Source organism: Equus caballus, chromosome 3 (genome assembly GCF_041296265.1).
Source record: "Equus caballus isolate H_3958 breed thoroughbred chromosome 3, TB-T2T, whole genome shotgun sequence".
NCBI lineage: Eukaryota > Metazoa > Chordata > Mammalia > Perissodactyla > Equidae > Equus > Equus caballus.
Genome location: NC_091686.1, coordinates 9,518,419 through 9,533,787, shown reverse-complemented (window position 1 = coordinate 9,533,787; position 15,369 = coordinate 9,518,419). Strand labels below are relative to the sequence as shown.

The window sequence follows — 15,369 nt, the reverse complement described above, 5'->3', positions numbered from 1 at the left end:
ATGTGCTAGATTTTTCTTAGAGCAGTCAGAAAAGTTTCACTCATTCAAGTCCTTGGTTCTCCATTTACTAATGTTGTTAGTAATGAAGAACCAAGATAGTCTCTCAAAATCTTACATTGTTTTCTTGAAATCACTCAGTTCTAGATGTGGAAATTTCAAAATAAAATTTATTAAATTTAACAAATTAAATGCAGTCATTTTACTTAGCAACACTTATATTAGGGCTCTGTTGAATAAAATAATGTTGATTCTCACATTCACTTAAGCAAGTTCAACAGAAACCTAGAATTGAAGCTAAAAGTGACTTTTTGTTCAGAATGCTAAAACGGACCATTCATCACTACAAAGTCCCAAAATTATAAATAACGAAACTAACAACTAATGGCTTAGCTTTCAATCTGCTCTCTGAAAGCAATTCCACAAATGCTGATGGTAGGTGGGAGAGAGTGACAAGTGAGCTCATTCAGTTACATTTAAGTTCACGTCACGGTGTTCACATTTAGAGAAAGGCCTATCTGCTGAACACCACATCTTCTCGCAGCCATCCTTTCCCACATCTACGTTAGGAGCCTGCAGAGGAGCTCCAGAGCGTCCGATGACTCCCAATCACTGCCCTGGTCCTCAACTAGGGTCTGCAAAGCTCGTATAACCACCATCCTCCCCACCTGCAAGGCCCGTTCAGCACCCCGCTTCTTGCCATACGCATTCCTAATCCCTCTATCTGGCTTTTCAGGCCCTGAGCCCCCGACTGGGTACTCCGTCTACATATTCCTGTCTCTGAGCACTGTCTTCTCATCAGACAATTCTCTGTGATATGCCAGGAACACAGCCATTGCTATCTCGGGGCTTCTGCTGGTGATGCGCCCTTAGCCAAGAAACCCATTTTGTCCTCCTGTGCACAATCAAATCCTAACCTTATGGTGTGACCCAGCTGAGGTCCCTCCATCAGTCTCTCTCTCCTAACTCTCCCAGCTCTCACCACCCCTACCTCTTGCTTCCCAATCACCTTCTCAAAACTCTTACAGCACTTAGTCTGAAGGAAGCGATTTTGCCCTTGGTCACATCCTATCATAAAATGGAAGCTAACTGTCTTGTCTGAGTAGTTTTGTTCCCTCAAATAACCAGGAAACTTCTTGAGGGCAAAGGACTGTTAAACTACTTCCGGATCCCCACAGTGCTTACTTAGCATAGTGTTAAGTGTTTTAAGTACATAACATATGGGTACTAAAAAAATAAGGTCTCTCTTGGGGCTGGCCCCGTGGCCAAGTGGTTAAGTTTGTGCACTCTGCTGCAGGCGGCCCAGTGTTTCGTTGGTTCGAATCCTGGGCGCAGACATGGCACTGCTCATGAAACCACGCTGAGGCAGCGTCCCACATGCCACAACTAGAAGGACCCACAACGAAGAATATACAACTATGTACTGGGGGGGCTTTGGGGAGAAAAAGGAAAAAATAAAATCTTAAAAAAAAAAAAAAAATAAGGTCTCTGAGATTTTGAAAAAGGCCAGTGCTCACAGGCCTGCAAAAATAACCTTTAAAAATACCGACCAGTCCAGCAGTGTCAGAGATCTGACTGTACAGCCTCAGCAAACCACAAGCTCCACAGACAATACATCAAATACTCAACGATAACAGTTTTAAGAGCAGGAGCAGAGAGGGAGGGCAGGGCGGAGTAGAGATTTATAGTCACCGGGAATCTGACCTGACGGTTTCCTGGCTCGGAACACCCTGTAATTCTGTTTCCACTATGGAGGTCCCTACTACCATCTGGCAGACTCTAAGGACACACACAAAAGCCAATCACAGCAGCTATCTTATGACTAAATTTAAAACCAGTCCAACTCAGCTGTTTTTGCTCGTAATAAATTCCTATCCCACATTCTTTTTTTTTTTTTTAAACATAGGAAGGAATAGACAAACAGTCAGGAAACACCTGCAAATAAAATTTATAACCGATTCCATTCTCTGCGCCAGTGGCTGAGCTGGCAATTTTAGTAAAATGCACAGTTCTAGATGACTAAGAATAACTACCTTTGATGTCTCACTTACCAGACACTGTAGCAAATATTCCAGTATTCCTGGGCTAAATAAACCTATACTTGCAGGACCTAGACGAATACAACAAACACTGGATATAATTAAATGTGCCATATCATTTTTAATCAGTAACGAGTAACAACAGACTTGCTTTGGTGGAACTCTTTACAAAGGACTCCCATGCACATGATCTTATTCGAGCCTCTGGCTCTGAGGTAAGGAATGATACTATCTCCGCTTCAGGTGAGCAGCCCAACGCGCAGAATGAAGGGACTGACTGCAGGGCATGTGGGGAGCACGTGGCAGAGCCTGGACCAGCACCCATGTGTTCTGATTTCTAACCCATTGTTTCTTCCACCATGTAGGATGTAACTAGCTGAGCAATTCACCTGTACTTTGATGTTAACTTCCCTAAAATGGGTAATATTCATAAACAAGTTAAACATCTGATTCTATTCTTAGGAACAGCTTCAATTTAAAGTTCCTTTCCTCTTCCCTTACCTTGGATGTCTCCATTATCTAGCTAAACTTTATAAAATGTGCATCTGTATATTATATACGATATACATATAAACATATATGATCTTTATTTGTTATACTGAGTTTAGCCTTTTCCCTTACTCTTAACTTTAAAGCAAATAAGCAAAACTTTTTTCTTTTAAAATTCCCTCTGGAAATCCTTAAGGCTGTATTAGATTGCATTTACCTCTGTGGTCTCTGAGCAATTGTTGTCCAGTTAGTCCCCTGCCCCTGAATTTTATCTTTTTGGAGACACTTCCTTCTGGTGCAGCAGGTGCTCAAGGACCTGCAGCCCAAGCCTGCCCTTCACACTGACTCGAGCCCTTCCTTGGGAGCTTCCCGGAATTACCTGCTAGTTTCTCGGCCAGGCAGCCCAGGACTGCAGAGGTGTTCCTGTGTTTGGCGGGATGGCCTGAGTCCTGGCAAGCTACTTCTCCATTTAAATTGAGAATTTCAGTCAATTTCTGGAGTGCTTCCTAAAAACAAAAATGTACAAGAGGATTTGATAAATACACTACCTGGGTTTTTTCGCCAAGGTAATCCTTTGAGACAAAAACTATAACCAGGAGTTAAACTAACTCAGAATGACCATACCAAGATGATATCATGTCCTCAATGATATCATTATTGATGGGAAATAATATTTGATCAACCTGAAAGTTTTCTTACATGAATTGCTAGACTCCATTTCATTCAAAATGTACTAGTTGTATCAGATACTCTTGAAGCATTAAACAGACTAAACCCACCCAAATGCCAGTTTGATTGACTACAATAGGGCCTAGTGATGTTGAAATAAAAAGTTACTTTAAGGGGGCTGGCCCCGCGGCCAAGTGGTTAAGTTCGCACGCTCCGCTTCGGCGGCCCAGGGTTTAACCAGTTCAGATCCTGGGTGCGGACATGGCACCGCTCATCAGGCCAGGCTGAGGTGGCGTCCCGCATGCTACAACTAGAAGGACCCACAATTAAAAATGTACAACTATATACTGGGGCGCTTTGGGGAGAAAAAGGCAAAAAAAAAGTTACTTAAAAAATATCTTTTTATCAAGCAAGAACAAATCTTACCAGAATTTCTGAGGCAAATTAAAACTGAAACTTCTTATAAGTCTATGAAAAGGTCAATTCATTAGTGACTAGGCCAAAGACTTTTCTCTTCTGTCCATTATGTTTTTCCATGTTGGGCCCAAATGTCTGAGGCTTAAACAGACAAATGAAAGATGCCAGAATTCAATTTTTTTAAAGATTTATTTTTCCTTTTTTTCCCCAAAGCCCCTGGTACATAGTTGTGTATTTTTAGTTGTGGGTCCTTCTAGCTGTGGCATGTGGGATGCTGCCTCAGCATGGCCTGATGAGTGGTGCCATGTCGGCGCCCAGGATCCGAACCGGCAAAACCCTGGGCTGCCAAAGTGGAGAGCGTGAACTTAACCACTGGGCCACGGGGCCGGCCCCCCAGTTCTTTTGAAAAGCATTCCATAGAGCACATGGACTAAGACAATGAGAGTTTGATACTTCTGTCCTAGGCATGTGCTAATCAAGGTTACACCAGTCTTCAATACGTTTGAGCAAGACTCTAAAGTGCTTTCAGTATAATAGTTTTTTTCTCTTAATAGCAAACATTTAAAAAACTTTTGTTATGAGGAAATTGTTTAGAGAAAGATAAGAAAATCAGCTCAGCAATTGAATATTCTCTCCTAGTTTGCACACAAAGATTGCCATTTCAGACATAAATGCTTCCATTTTTAACATTTTAAAAATTTTATACTAAAGCTTGATAATAAGTTATTGACAGAAAGAGGATGTAGCACTTCATTAGTAATACAAAACAAGTTTACATGAAATTAAAACTGAATAATAGCAGACCCCAAAGGTATAAAGAGGAAATGTATTACATCAAATCTTCTCTCTGGTCACTCATCCTGTGCTTAAGCATAGATGACAGTTTCATAAAAGGTTAAGTGTCAACTTACTTTAGTGGGCAATGGACATTCATCCAGTAACAATGTTATAACAGCTGGTCCCAATGGATCTTCCAATGGAATAACTCTAATTAAAGACTGGACAACGTCCAACCATCCTTCATCTAAGAGCAAATCAAGAAGATTATATGATGGAGTCATTATTTTAAAAATATGAAAATATATATCTTATAATATCACACAAGATGACTTTACATTAAAATAGAAACACTTTTGGCCTTTATCCGAGAGCTTTTAGGCAGCTAATATCTGGCATGGACATAGTCATCAATTGCTAGTCATCATGGCAGAGTCAAAGAAGCCTAATTTACTGGTGATTTGGGGGCATCTTTATTTGAAGAAAATTCAAGCTATGGTTCTGGGTTCTCAAATTATGATTCAAAAAGTTTTCAGTATTTTATTTACAACATAGGAGTTAACTGAGACGATTAAGTATCTGAAACAGTCGGCTCTATTTTCAGAATGATGCTTAGGAAACCGAGGGGCAAAAAATTATCCTTCCCATTCTAGAAGAGTTATGGTCAGACCTGTCAAGGACCCCCAAAATTCTCTTTTCATACTTTCAGTGAGATGAAAGCATTACTGAGAGGTGCAGCTATATATTCAGGATGTAATATACAGTGCTTATTAATTACTACTGTTGTACAGAAAAATTTCCACACACAAAGGGCTTTTTTCTTTGTCATGTGTGCTAAGTATTTTTGGAATCTTTTATCTCAAAAAAAGTGGCCACATTTCTTCATAATCATTAATTCATTAGGAAGTATTAAAAAAAACTTTTAAAATACCTGTTTCTGCCATTTCGTGCAATGTAATCATTGAATAGGGAGGTTCTTGATCACTGAAAAACAAACATTCAAGACATCAAACTTGAAGAAGTAAGAAATAACAATTCCAAATAAAAATTCAAACTGGAAGTATGGTGTTAGAAAGAAAAAAGAAATGAACACGAATGAACGTAGAGAAAGAGATGGAAGAGACAACCAGAGCTATAACCTGTAAGGACAAATGCACACCACATGTGCTCATTTCCAAGGTCACTGTCTGTGATGACCACAAATAAAATGGGCAGAAGGGCACACAAAAAGACACCATGTGGCCTGAAGTAAAAGCAAAGAACTAAAACTGGAGACCAGAACCTCACCTCTCAGCTTGACGTTTGGGGCCCAGTGCCAACTGAGACAAGCCAGAGAGGTCAACATCACCTTCCTCATGCTCCCCCTAAAGAAACGCTAGGAAGGGAGATGACAATCCCAGCTGAGCACTTAGGAAAACAAGGGCCTACATAAACATCTTCATTTGTAAGTGTTCTTCTGGGAAATATCCCTGTATGTTTAAACTTCATAAAGTGGTGTGAGGAGGAAAAGAAACCAAATGCAATCAAGGAGCTATTTAATAGTCTAGACGCTGATCTAAAATGGCATTATATACCTTAATTCAGTAGGATTCAGTGGCACTGTGGTGCCAGGAATCCTAAGGAGGTGCTGGAGGGGAACTTCAATAATGAAAGAAAAATTTTCCATCAAACAGTGGTAAATCTAACTATTTAAGGAATACATTCACCATTTATCTGTTTACATATCATGGCTCTCTGTTTTACTATGAAAAAAATGTAAAAACTACTGTCTCCAATCATTAAATCCTCAGAATAACCTTGTGATACGGGAATTATTAAGTTCATCTCAGTACTCATTAGGTGCTGGTTGTCTGACAGATCCTGTGCCCATTAATAACAAGTGAAAATTCTTATTTTAAAAAAATTGTTTTAACCAATATAACTAACTGCTACAAACATTTCTGGAGAGCAATCTGGCAATAATGAAATTAAGTATGCATACCGTCAATAATGCTAGAAAAACTATTATACAGGTAAGAGATGCATATGAGGCTATTGGCAGGCAGAAAACTTTGGAAGTAACCTAAGGGAGCATCACTAAATTATAGGATAACAAAATATAGTACTTTAAGCATACAAAGGAACACTCTAGCAGCCAGAAGCAGTTGTAGATATACACACAGCAACATAGGTCTTAAACACAATGTTGAGAGAAGTTAAGAAAACAGATTTATATGACTATATCAGTTATGTAAATTTTAAAAATCACACACAAAACACTATACATAAACTTCCTATATAGACACAAACAAACACACGGCAGGAAGATTGGAAGAACATACCTTAAATTCACTAGAGTGGTTACCTACTGCTATTTGGAGGTAGGTGGTAGAGAGGACAATGGGATTTGGAAAGAAGGGAAAAATAATAAAATATGACAGGGTCAGTGACCAATAAGGAATATGAACACCTCAATTCTATACAGACGCTTCTATACAGACACACTGAAAGGACACACACATCCCTACGCTCAAAAAACAAGATAAACTTCTTTGTGGAAGAGAAACGGAGCAGAAATTTCTAGTTGGAGGCAGGAGTTAAAGCATTAGGACTACTGGGCTCTGGGTCAGGAGCTAGACAGGGGTGCCAGGAGCTCTATGCCAACAGGGTAGGTAATGGGGACCAAAACCCTACCTGTGCAAGGGACAGAGCAAACTCACTCCCTCAGGGCTAGGACAGGGGGTTCCCCTCTCAGTGAAAGGAGTTGAAAAAGTTCTGGAAGACAACCTGAGCTACAACTGGTACAAAGTTGCAAGTCTCCAGCAACAGAAAAAGTCACACAGCAGGACCCCGGCTTCTTACAGTGGGACAGGAACTCAGAACCACCAATTCTAGGTTCAGTCAGAGACCGAAGGTCCCTGGGACCAGATGGAGGCAATCATAAAAGTGACAGACAGGAAGAGAGAGGAAGACAGAATGACAGAGAGAACACACACATGCAGTGACGAGAAAAAACTCCCACCAAGAGGAGTCTGCAAACAAAGTTCCAAAGCCATGAGAATAACTCATATTAATTCCACTAACAACCTGAGGATAAGGTCACTACCAAAAAATACAAATAAGAGAACTTCAAAATGATTCTAAAATGAGTAGATTTAAAGTGCATTTCCTATAGCAGCTCTCTCATTATGGCATCAGGAGCTGTGCTTTCCTCTCAGATCAACGTCATCCCTTCCTAAGTAACACAGACAGAGAAGAGGACAAGAAACACAGATGTGTTATGACTGCAGTATCTGCAGACATCCTTTCAGGGATGTCCTTACCAAGCTCATCTGGCCTAACTATCTTTCAGGTTTGATTTTAACAGCCTTATAAACCTTATTGGTTATGAAAGTCTTCTCCTTTAGTAGTTTCTAAAAAACAAGCTATGTCACTGTGTTTATAAAATGTCTGAGCCGTTCTGCCATTATATTCTCTGACAGGATCCTTACCATTTGCTCTACATCTGCCTTATTTTCCCATTTTCAGAAGACTTACAGCTATGATTCAGTAGGAATAGGCTTAAGGTAAAGTCACCCTGTTATTCAAATGTACATCAGTTGCCTCATGCAAGTGAATTATGTGCTTTATCAGTAAGTTTACTCATCATCTGTAATATTTTCCTGAAGCTTGGAAATAAAGCTCCTACCTTGCCCCCATACTCTCTTAATCACTCTTTTTAAAAAATATGGCAAAGTCTATTCTGTACCTGTTTTTCCAACGGGCTTAAATAACATTGCTTGTGGCTTACTTCCTCATTTGGGAAGGACAACTTTTCATTACAATTCTACAGAACGTTTTAAATGTCATCATGAAGAATCTTTATATAACATCCCCCCTGCTTGAGTACGGGGGATGTAAATGGCATAGATTTATATTCAACAGATATTTCCTACAAACATATTAAGATTACCTTAAGTTAATTCAGATACCAGAACTACTTCGAAGGCTGGTTTTTAATAATTTTTAATCATCTTAAGGCCTTTCTGAACTGGTTATGGAGAATATTTGTAAGTACCACCTCTCCCCAGTATGTTCTACAGCAGAAAGATGTGCAAAACAAATTTATTTAATTATTTTTTGCTGAGGAAGATTTGCCCTGAGCTAGCATCCATGCCAATCTTCCTCTATTTTTTTAGTATATGGGCTTCCAGCACAGCATGGCTGCTAACAGAGTGGTATAGGTCTGTGCCCAGGAATTGAATCCGGGCCGCTGAAGCAGAGCACACTGAACTCAACCACTAGGCCACTGGGGCTGGCCCCACAAATTTATTTCTATCAGAAAAAAAAAATCACCACAGAATAAAATGCACAGGTATATCTTGCTTTATGCTATAATGTTTGAGGAACTAAACACAACTGGATTTTTATAAACGTGATTATCAAATATTTAGATAATTAAATTTACTAGCAGAGCCTGAAGCAAAAAGAACCCAGATACAACTTTTTAAAAAATACTATCATTTATTGAGAGAGTGTTATGTGTGAGGCACTATACTAGATGTTTTTGTGTTTTTTTTGTGAGGAAGATTGTCCCTGAGCTACCATCTGTGCCAATCTTCCTCTATTTTGTCTGTGGGACACCAGCACAGCATGGCTTGATGAGCAGTGCGTAGGTCTGCACCCAGTACCTGAACCTGCAAACCCTGGGCCACTGAAGTGCAGCAGGTGAGCCCAGCTACTACACCAATGGACTGGCTCCTAGGTGCTTTTATACGTTATCTCATGGTAATCCCTGTAAGAAAGGCATTATTCCCCTTTTATAGATGAGTAATCTGAAGCTTAGAGAAGTAACTTACCCAGTGCCATGTAGCTAGTTTATGGGGCTGGGCCAGATGGTTCTAAAACTTTGCTCCTAACTACTGAACTATACGTTAAGTTAAAATATTTTTTCAACTTGAACAATGCCCTTTAATTTCACTGTTATTCAATCTGGGATTTTGTACTTAAGAGTTAGACACAGCAAGGGGAAAAAACCAAAACAGGTACAGGTGTGTCCTGCAGTTTCACTTTACAAGCTTCCCCAATGGACTGAAGAGGGCCAAATAAGGGATATAATAAAGAGAGGAGGCTGAAAACCCTCATCACCCACGTCCTTACGCTGCCAACAGAAGTTATGTGCAGCCATGCTCGTGATAAAATAACTCAGCTTGAATCGCTGGTCAGTGGAGTAGATGGACAAGCGAGATAAGAGTGAGTCTTCATGAAACCACTTCCTATTGTAGCTTGCAACACAAACTCCATATTTACTATATTCTTTAATAAAGATCATAACTGTAATTACTGTTATCTGCTACAGAAATGTTTAGACATTTCCAGACAGGAGATGTTAGCAAGTAGAAACATCAAATCTTAGAATTTACTCTGCCATCGGAGGAGAAGTAAAATATCCTCCCTTGCCCTATGAGCACAAGGCTTGGGGATATATCCTAATGAACTGAAGGAGTCCAAAAGTTATGGTTCCTGGCAGAACACTTCATTACACAGAAGGCGACTGTGAGTCAGATACTTACTTATCTACAAGAGTCCGTATGACTGCCAGTGTGTCCAGCACTAGTCCATCTACATTTTGTTTCTTTCTCCTCGGCTCATGTGGTCCTCGGCCCCTCCTTGGTGGCCGAACAGGGTTCCGGGGCTGGCTCCTTGTGCCAGCAGTGGGTACCGCACTGTTCTCGGCCTGTTGCTGCTGGGCGTCAACGCTGTCTTCTGCTCCACTGTCATCTCGGCAGATACAGGAATTGCCCATGGTAGCAGTGGCACCGCTGGTCCCCAGGAAGCGGGCTATGTGCTCTCCAAGAGTCCACAGCAGACCCTGGCCAAGGCTTCTGCTCACTAAGAACACGGCCCAACCAAAGACAATCATTTAGATAGTTTTCAATTTTCCAAGTACTGTTTTCATAATCTGGAGTTGAGGAACTTGCATCCTATTTGTGTTTAACAACTGAATGCCGAAGAAAGATGTAGAGCTGATCTCCAACATTATCACTTACAGGGGATCCTGGGCATCCAGTGGCAGTTCTAAAAGAAAAAGAGAAAAGAAAAGAAAAATGAATCAAAGATTCTTGGCCACTCAATCAATTACTCAAACTTTTCTAGAGAAAAATCTTTGTAGGCTTCTGACACAAAGAGGTATCTTTGCACAAAAGAATTAACAATCAATAATTCCTTTTTATCATTATATTATAAAGTTGATTGCTAAATCATATCCTTGTAAACCACAGGAGTAACCACTGATTTTTAAAAAAGCTATAGGTCTGCTTCTCTCTATACAGCAATACATTAGAAGAATGTGTGCAATTGTTTCAAGGGCTCCTATTGTGGATTAAAAAAAATGAATTGTCTCCTTTCTTAACTTAGATGCATGAGAAAATTTAATGTTTCAAATACAATATCTAATCACAGATGTTTGTTGTTAAAAAAGTTATGATACAAATATGATAGTACCCATTTGATATCAAGAAGAATAAAAGAATAGAGTGTTCTATTTGAATTACCCAAACTGCATTTCCCATTTGGAGGTTCTCTAGATAATTCACAGAAATCATACAAGTAGTTACAAAGTTTTCCTGTTATGTAAGCAAGCCTCTGTTTTGGGAAAGGCAAACATATATCACAAGGTTACATTTTCACAATAACCAGTTTGTTGCACAACATGTCTGCTAGAAAGATAAGAATAAGGATGCGCCAGTTATCTTTGTCTGAAAATACTGATTAAGCACCTTGTGCCAGGCACCAGGCTGGCACTGGGAGAATAAAGATGACCAAGGCCCAGTCCCTGCCTGCCAGGAACTCGTGGATGGCCAGTCTCATCCCACACAGTACATTCATCATCAAAAACCTAAGGATGGAACCAGCTCTTCAATAAGCTGAGAAAATCTAGTTAGGTCTAGAAAGAAGTAAAGATTTGGAAGCAGGAGACTCATCATGGGGTTGGGTAGCAAAAAGTAAAAATCATGCTGAGACCTGGAGACTGGGACCTGTAAGGACACAAATGGACACATAAGGAATAAACCAGTGTGTAGTCTCTGCTCAGTGTTTGGCTACTTACAATTAAATCCTCATATGTAGAGCACTGGCTCAGGATAGATAGAAATAAAATGTGTAATCCAGTGGAATTAGAAGCAAGAGAAAAATTACTTCTATTTATTTTGGACAGATTTGCAGTAAATTATTTTAAATATTTGCCAAGTTTAATTACTGCTTACAGGGGGAAAGTGAAGAAAAAGAGATAGAGACAGAAAGTCATATATATATACACACACACACACACACACACACACACACACACACAGACATATATATACATATAATATTTACTCTAATCTATGTGGAGGACGGGATATGGTAGGGGCGGATGAGACAAGATGGGAGGAGAGAGGAGAGGAAATCGACAGACATTACCTCCCTCCAGACTACCAAGACCACAATGGCTGAGCCAAGTAACACCACAGATGTCCTCAGTTCAAAAAGAGTCAGGCTGTTTTCAAAATTCGGAGATTGTACTTAAAAAGATGTGATTGAAGTATAGGTAGGAGCATAATGCAAGGACTCAGCTGGAAATAGCTTTTAAAAAGAGAACACATTTGAAACCAGCAAAGAGCGCCATTCCCCTTACTGCAGGGACTAGGATATACAATTCCCTCCAGAAGGTCGATAACCAAAAGATTTCAGTGCTTTAAAGGACAGGAGACAGAAATCAGAAATAACTTTGTTTTAAATAAACAGCTTTTTTTTTTTTTTAAAAAAAAGACTGGCACCTGAGTTAACATCTGTTGTCAATCTTCTTCTTCTTCTTCTTCTCCTCAAAGCCCCCCAAGTACATAGCTGTATATTCTAGTTGCAGGCCCTTCTGGTTGTGGCATGTGGGACACCACCTCAGCGTGGCCTGATGAGCAGTGCCATGTCTGCGCCCAGGATCTGAACCAGCAAAAGCCTGGGGCACCAAAGCGGAGTGCTCGAACTTAACCACTCGGCCATGGGGCCGGCCCCAGAAATAATTCTTTTAAAGGGTCTCTGGTATAAATTTCTACTGATCTTCTAAATTATGCTGGTTTCTGAGAAAGACCAGAAAGTAACATTTAAGAAGCGATGCTCTCACCCTTCTCACAGAAATTCACAGAGAAGGCACCGCTGGCACAATCAGAAGCGAGGAGGTAAAGAATCCAAGGTTTTCCGGCATGGCTGTCACTGGGCAAGGAGCCCAGCTGATATGCGACTAGAGCACTTGCTTGAAATCCTAAAATGTTACATTTAAAATTTTTATGTTAATTTTTAAAAATGAAAATTAATACACATTAGTTTTAAGACCTAAGTGCTGCAGACATCTACAGAAAAGTGAAGGCCTCTCTTCTGAAAGGCTTTCCTCACAGCCTGGTCTCTTCCCAGAGGCAACCCGCTAAAAGCTTCACACGTCTGCTTCCATTATGATGTACTTACAAATTCTCCTTTTTTAAAATTAGGACAATGTCATGAGCACTGTTCTGCGATTTGCTTTTCTTTCTTAACAACACATCTTTCTACACCAGTATATATAAAACTGCCTCATCCGGCTTAAGGCTGTACAGAAATCCATACTCTGCATTATCATAGTTTCTTAACCACTATGCTATAAAAATCCGTGGCTACACCAACTAATACTTTGGGGATGGCATAAGGGAGTGGTCCAGGATTCGATACAAGGAAACAGCACTCGGGAACGCTTCATCTCCTGGGGAAGTGCTCTCTTACCCCAGACTGTTCTGTGGCGTCACTGTTACCAGAGCAGAAGGGAACCCCGCTGGCTTCCCTGCAGCTCCCGAGCTTCCCTCAGTCCACAGAAGCTGGAATGGGCATATGCAAACAGCAGCTTCCATCCAACCAGACACACGACCCCAGGAAGGCAGACCTGAGGGAGGGAGACCAACCAGGCACCAAACAGAACTGGCAGTGATTTGAGAGTGTCAAGGTGAAATTAAGTCCCAGAAAACAAAGCCTTGAAGGGAAAGAACAGGGGATCCTATAAAGTTACGGTTTAATGCCAATACTTGTAAAGCTATTTAGAATAATTAACAAGAAACAATGTTGAGAGTGCTTGTGAGGAAAGCAGTGGGTTAAAAAGAAGTTTGTTGGATCTTAAATTCTTAAACGTTATTCTATCCAAAATTTTTTTGCAAAGGCTTATATAAGCTGAATGTAGAACAATTTATCTATGCAGATTTCCATTTATTAGTTTCAAAGTAAATGGAAGATATCCAATACATACAGGTATTACTAAATTTGGAGGTAAGCAGACAAGAATTAAGTGGGTCTTTTTCTATTTCCAAATTAAATTCAAGTGTAGGTCGGGTCAGTTTCTTCTAAGAGTCATTTTCCTTAAATGACCCAGAAAATGATGTCAACTAGAAAATCTGTCAGAAAAGGAAATGGAGTAAAAAAATAAAAAGTTTTCAAATATTTTAAAACCAAAGACTTTCTTTTTTAAGCACTAGCTGTAAAGACCAAGTGTAAAGAAGAGGTTAACTAGGCGGCGAAGCCTTGACGCATTTCAAAACAAAGAGCGTGAAACATACAAGGAAAAAATAAGAGCTGCTATCTTTTAAAAATTTCTGAAATGAGCATACGAAGTTCTCAAGGGTTACAGCCAAAGGCAGGACACATAAATGAACAAAGTGTATGATCTTTCAGATTTATTCAGCACTAAAAAATGTATACCTTTTTATCTGGAAATGGTTGTCACTTAGGATACTTTTCTCAGAACAAACTGTGAATACTTTAGGCAAAAGGCTAGGTGATAGAACTAAACAATTACACTTTAGACAGCTTTGTTTCATCTCATTCCAAAAAGCATTATGTGGCCCACTTTCTAAGGATCATTGTTTTAAGACAGTAACACTCAGTCTCCAAATGTTGTCCTGGAGGCCAGAGGCCACCTACAACACAGGGCCCAGGGCCCTGCCCTGCAACATTTATAGCTACGCGTTTTAATCGCCCTGACTAGTGATACACTTTAGAACATGGAAATAGTAATAGTTCTCACACCTCACAGTATCACTGTGAGAATTAAATGGAATAGTGTATGTAAAACACATGGCACAGTGCCTAACACTTAAACTGGATCCACAAATGAAAGATGTCATTATAAAATGAGCACGTAGCTAATTAGAAGTAACTAAATCATCTGGGAGACTGTGGAGTAAGACTTAAGAGCACTAAGATAACTAAGGAACTTTTTTTAAAATTTATTTTTTATTGAGGTAACACTGGTTGATAACATTAAATAAATTTCAGGTGTCCATCCTTTATATTTTGATTTCTGTGTAGACTATATCATGTTCACCACCCAAAGACTAATTACCATCCATCACTGTTCCCATGTGCCCCATCACCCCTTCACCCTCCTCCCTCCCCCAAGAACTTCTTTTTTATAAAACTTACTTGCTCAATACTGAAATAATTTTTACTTATTATTTAGACAAAGAACCTTGGAAGGGATTGTAGCTTAAACATCTCAAAGAAGATAGGCATTAAATTGCTCAGGTATTTCTCAAATGCAAATTCCTGGTTTCACTCCAAATAGCCAGAATCAGAATTTCTAGGATGTGGCCCAAACAAGTGTTTTTGTAAAAGCTCCCCAGGCGATTTTGATGGTGGCCAGGTCTGGAAATCACTGTGCTATAGAGCCAAACGCAGAACCGGGCACGGTAGGCAGGACCCATGGACTGAGTGAAGACACAAATTGAAACACTAAAGGGTAATTCTTTTAGAGTCAGAAAAGTTAACCTTCCTTTCCAGAAGACTGAGACTATCTTTGAACATAGTCTTTGGGGGAGGTCAGCCAAAACAATCACTAGAATACAGTTACAGCCATTAGTGATTATATACAGTATATATCAACACAATGAATAAAATAGCTCCCTCTATTTCCCACCAGATCCACCTTATGAGGCATCATAATGAACCTAGATGGTACCCTACTTATGAGTAA

At 39.9% G+C, this 15,369-nt stretch overlaps 1 protein-coding gene across 3 annotated transcripts in view; it reads right to left on the bottom strand.

Annotated features, from left to right (window-relative positions):
• RSPRY1 (ring finger and SPRY domain containing 1) overlaps positions 1-15,369 on the bottom strand; it is a 42,812-nt gene that overhangs the window by 19,898 nt on the left and 7,545 nt on the right. For 2 of the 3 annotated variants that reach the window (XM_001493854.6, XM_005608280.4), the window contains exons 2-6: positions 9,920-10,424; positions 5,320-5,372; positions 4,523-4,635; positions 2,905-3,031; positions 2,049-2,107 (exon numbers count right to left, since the gene is read on the bottom strand). In XM_001493854.6, the coding sequence (XP_001493904.1) occupies positions 2,049-2,107; positions 2,905-3,031; positions 4,523-4,635; positions 5,320-5,372; positions 9,920-10,269 (702 nt within the window). In that variant the 5' untranslated portion in view covers positions 10,270-10,424. Of the gene's footprint in view, positions 1-2,048; positions 2,108-2,904; positions 3,032-4,522; positions 4,636-5,319; positions 5,373-9,919; positions 10,425-12,504; positions 12,643-15,369 lie in introns of those variants that run through there. The other variant, XM_014738329.3, reaches the window with a different exon arrangement.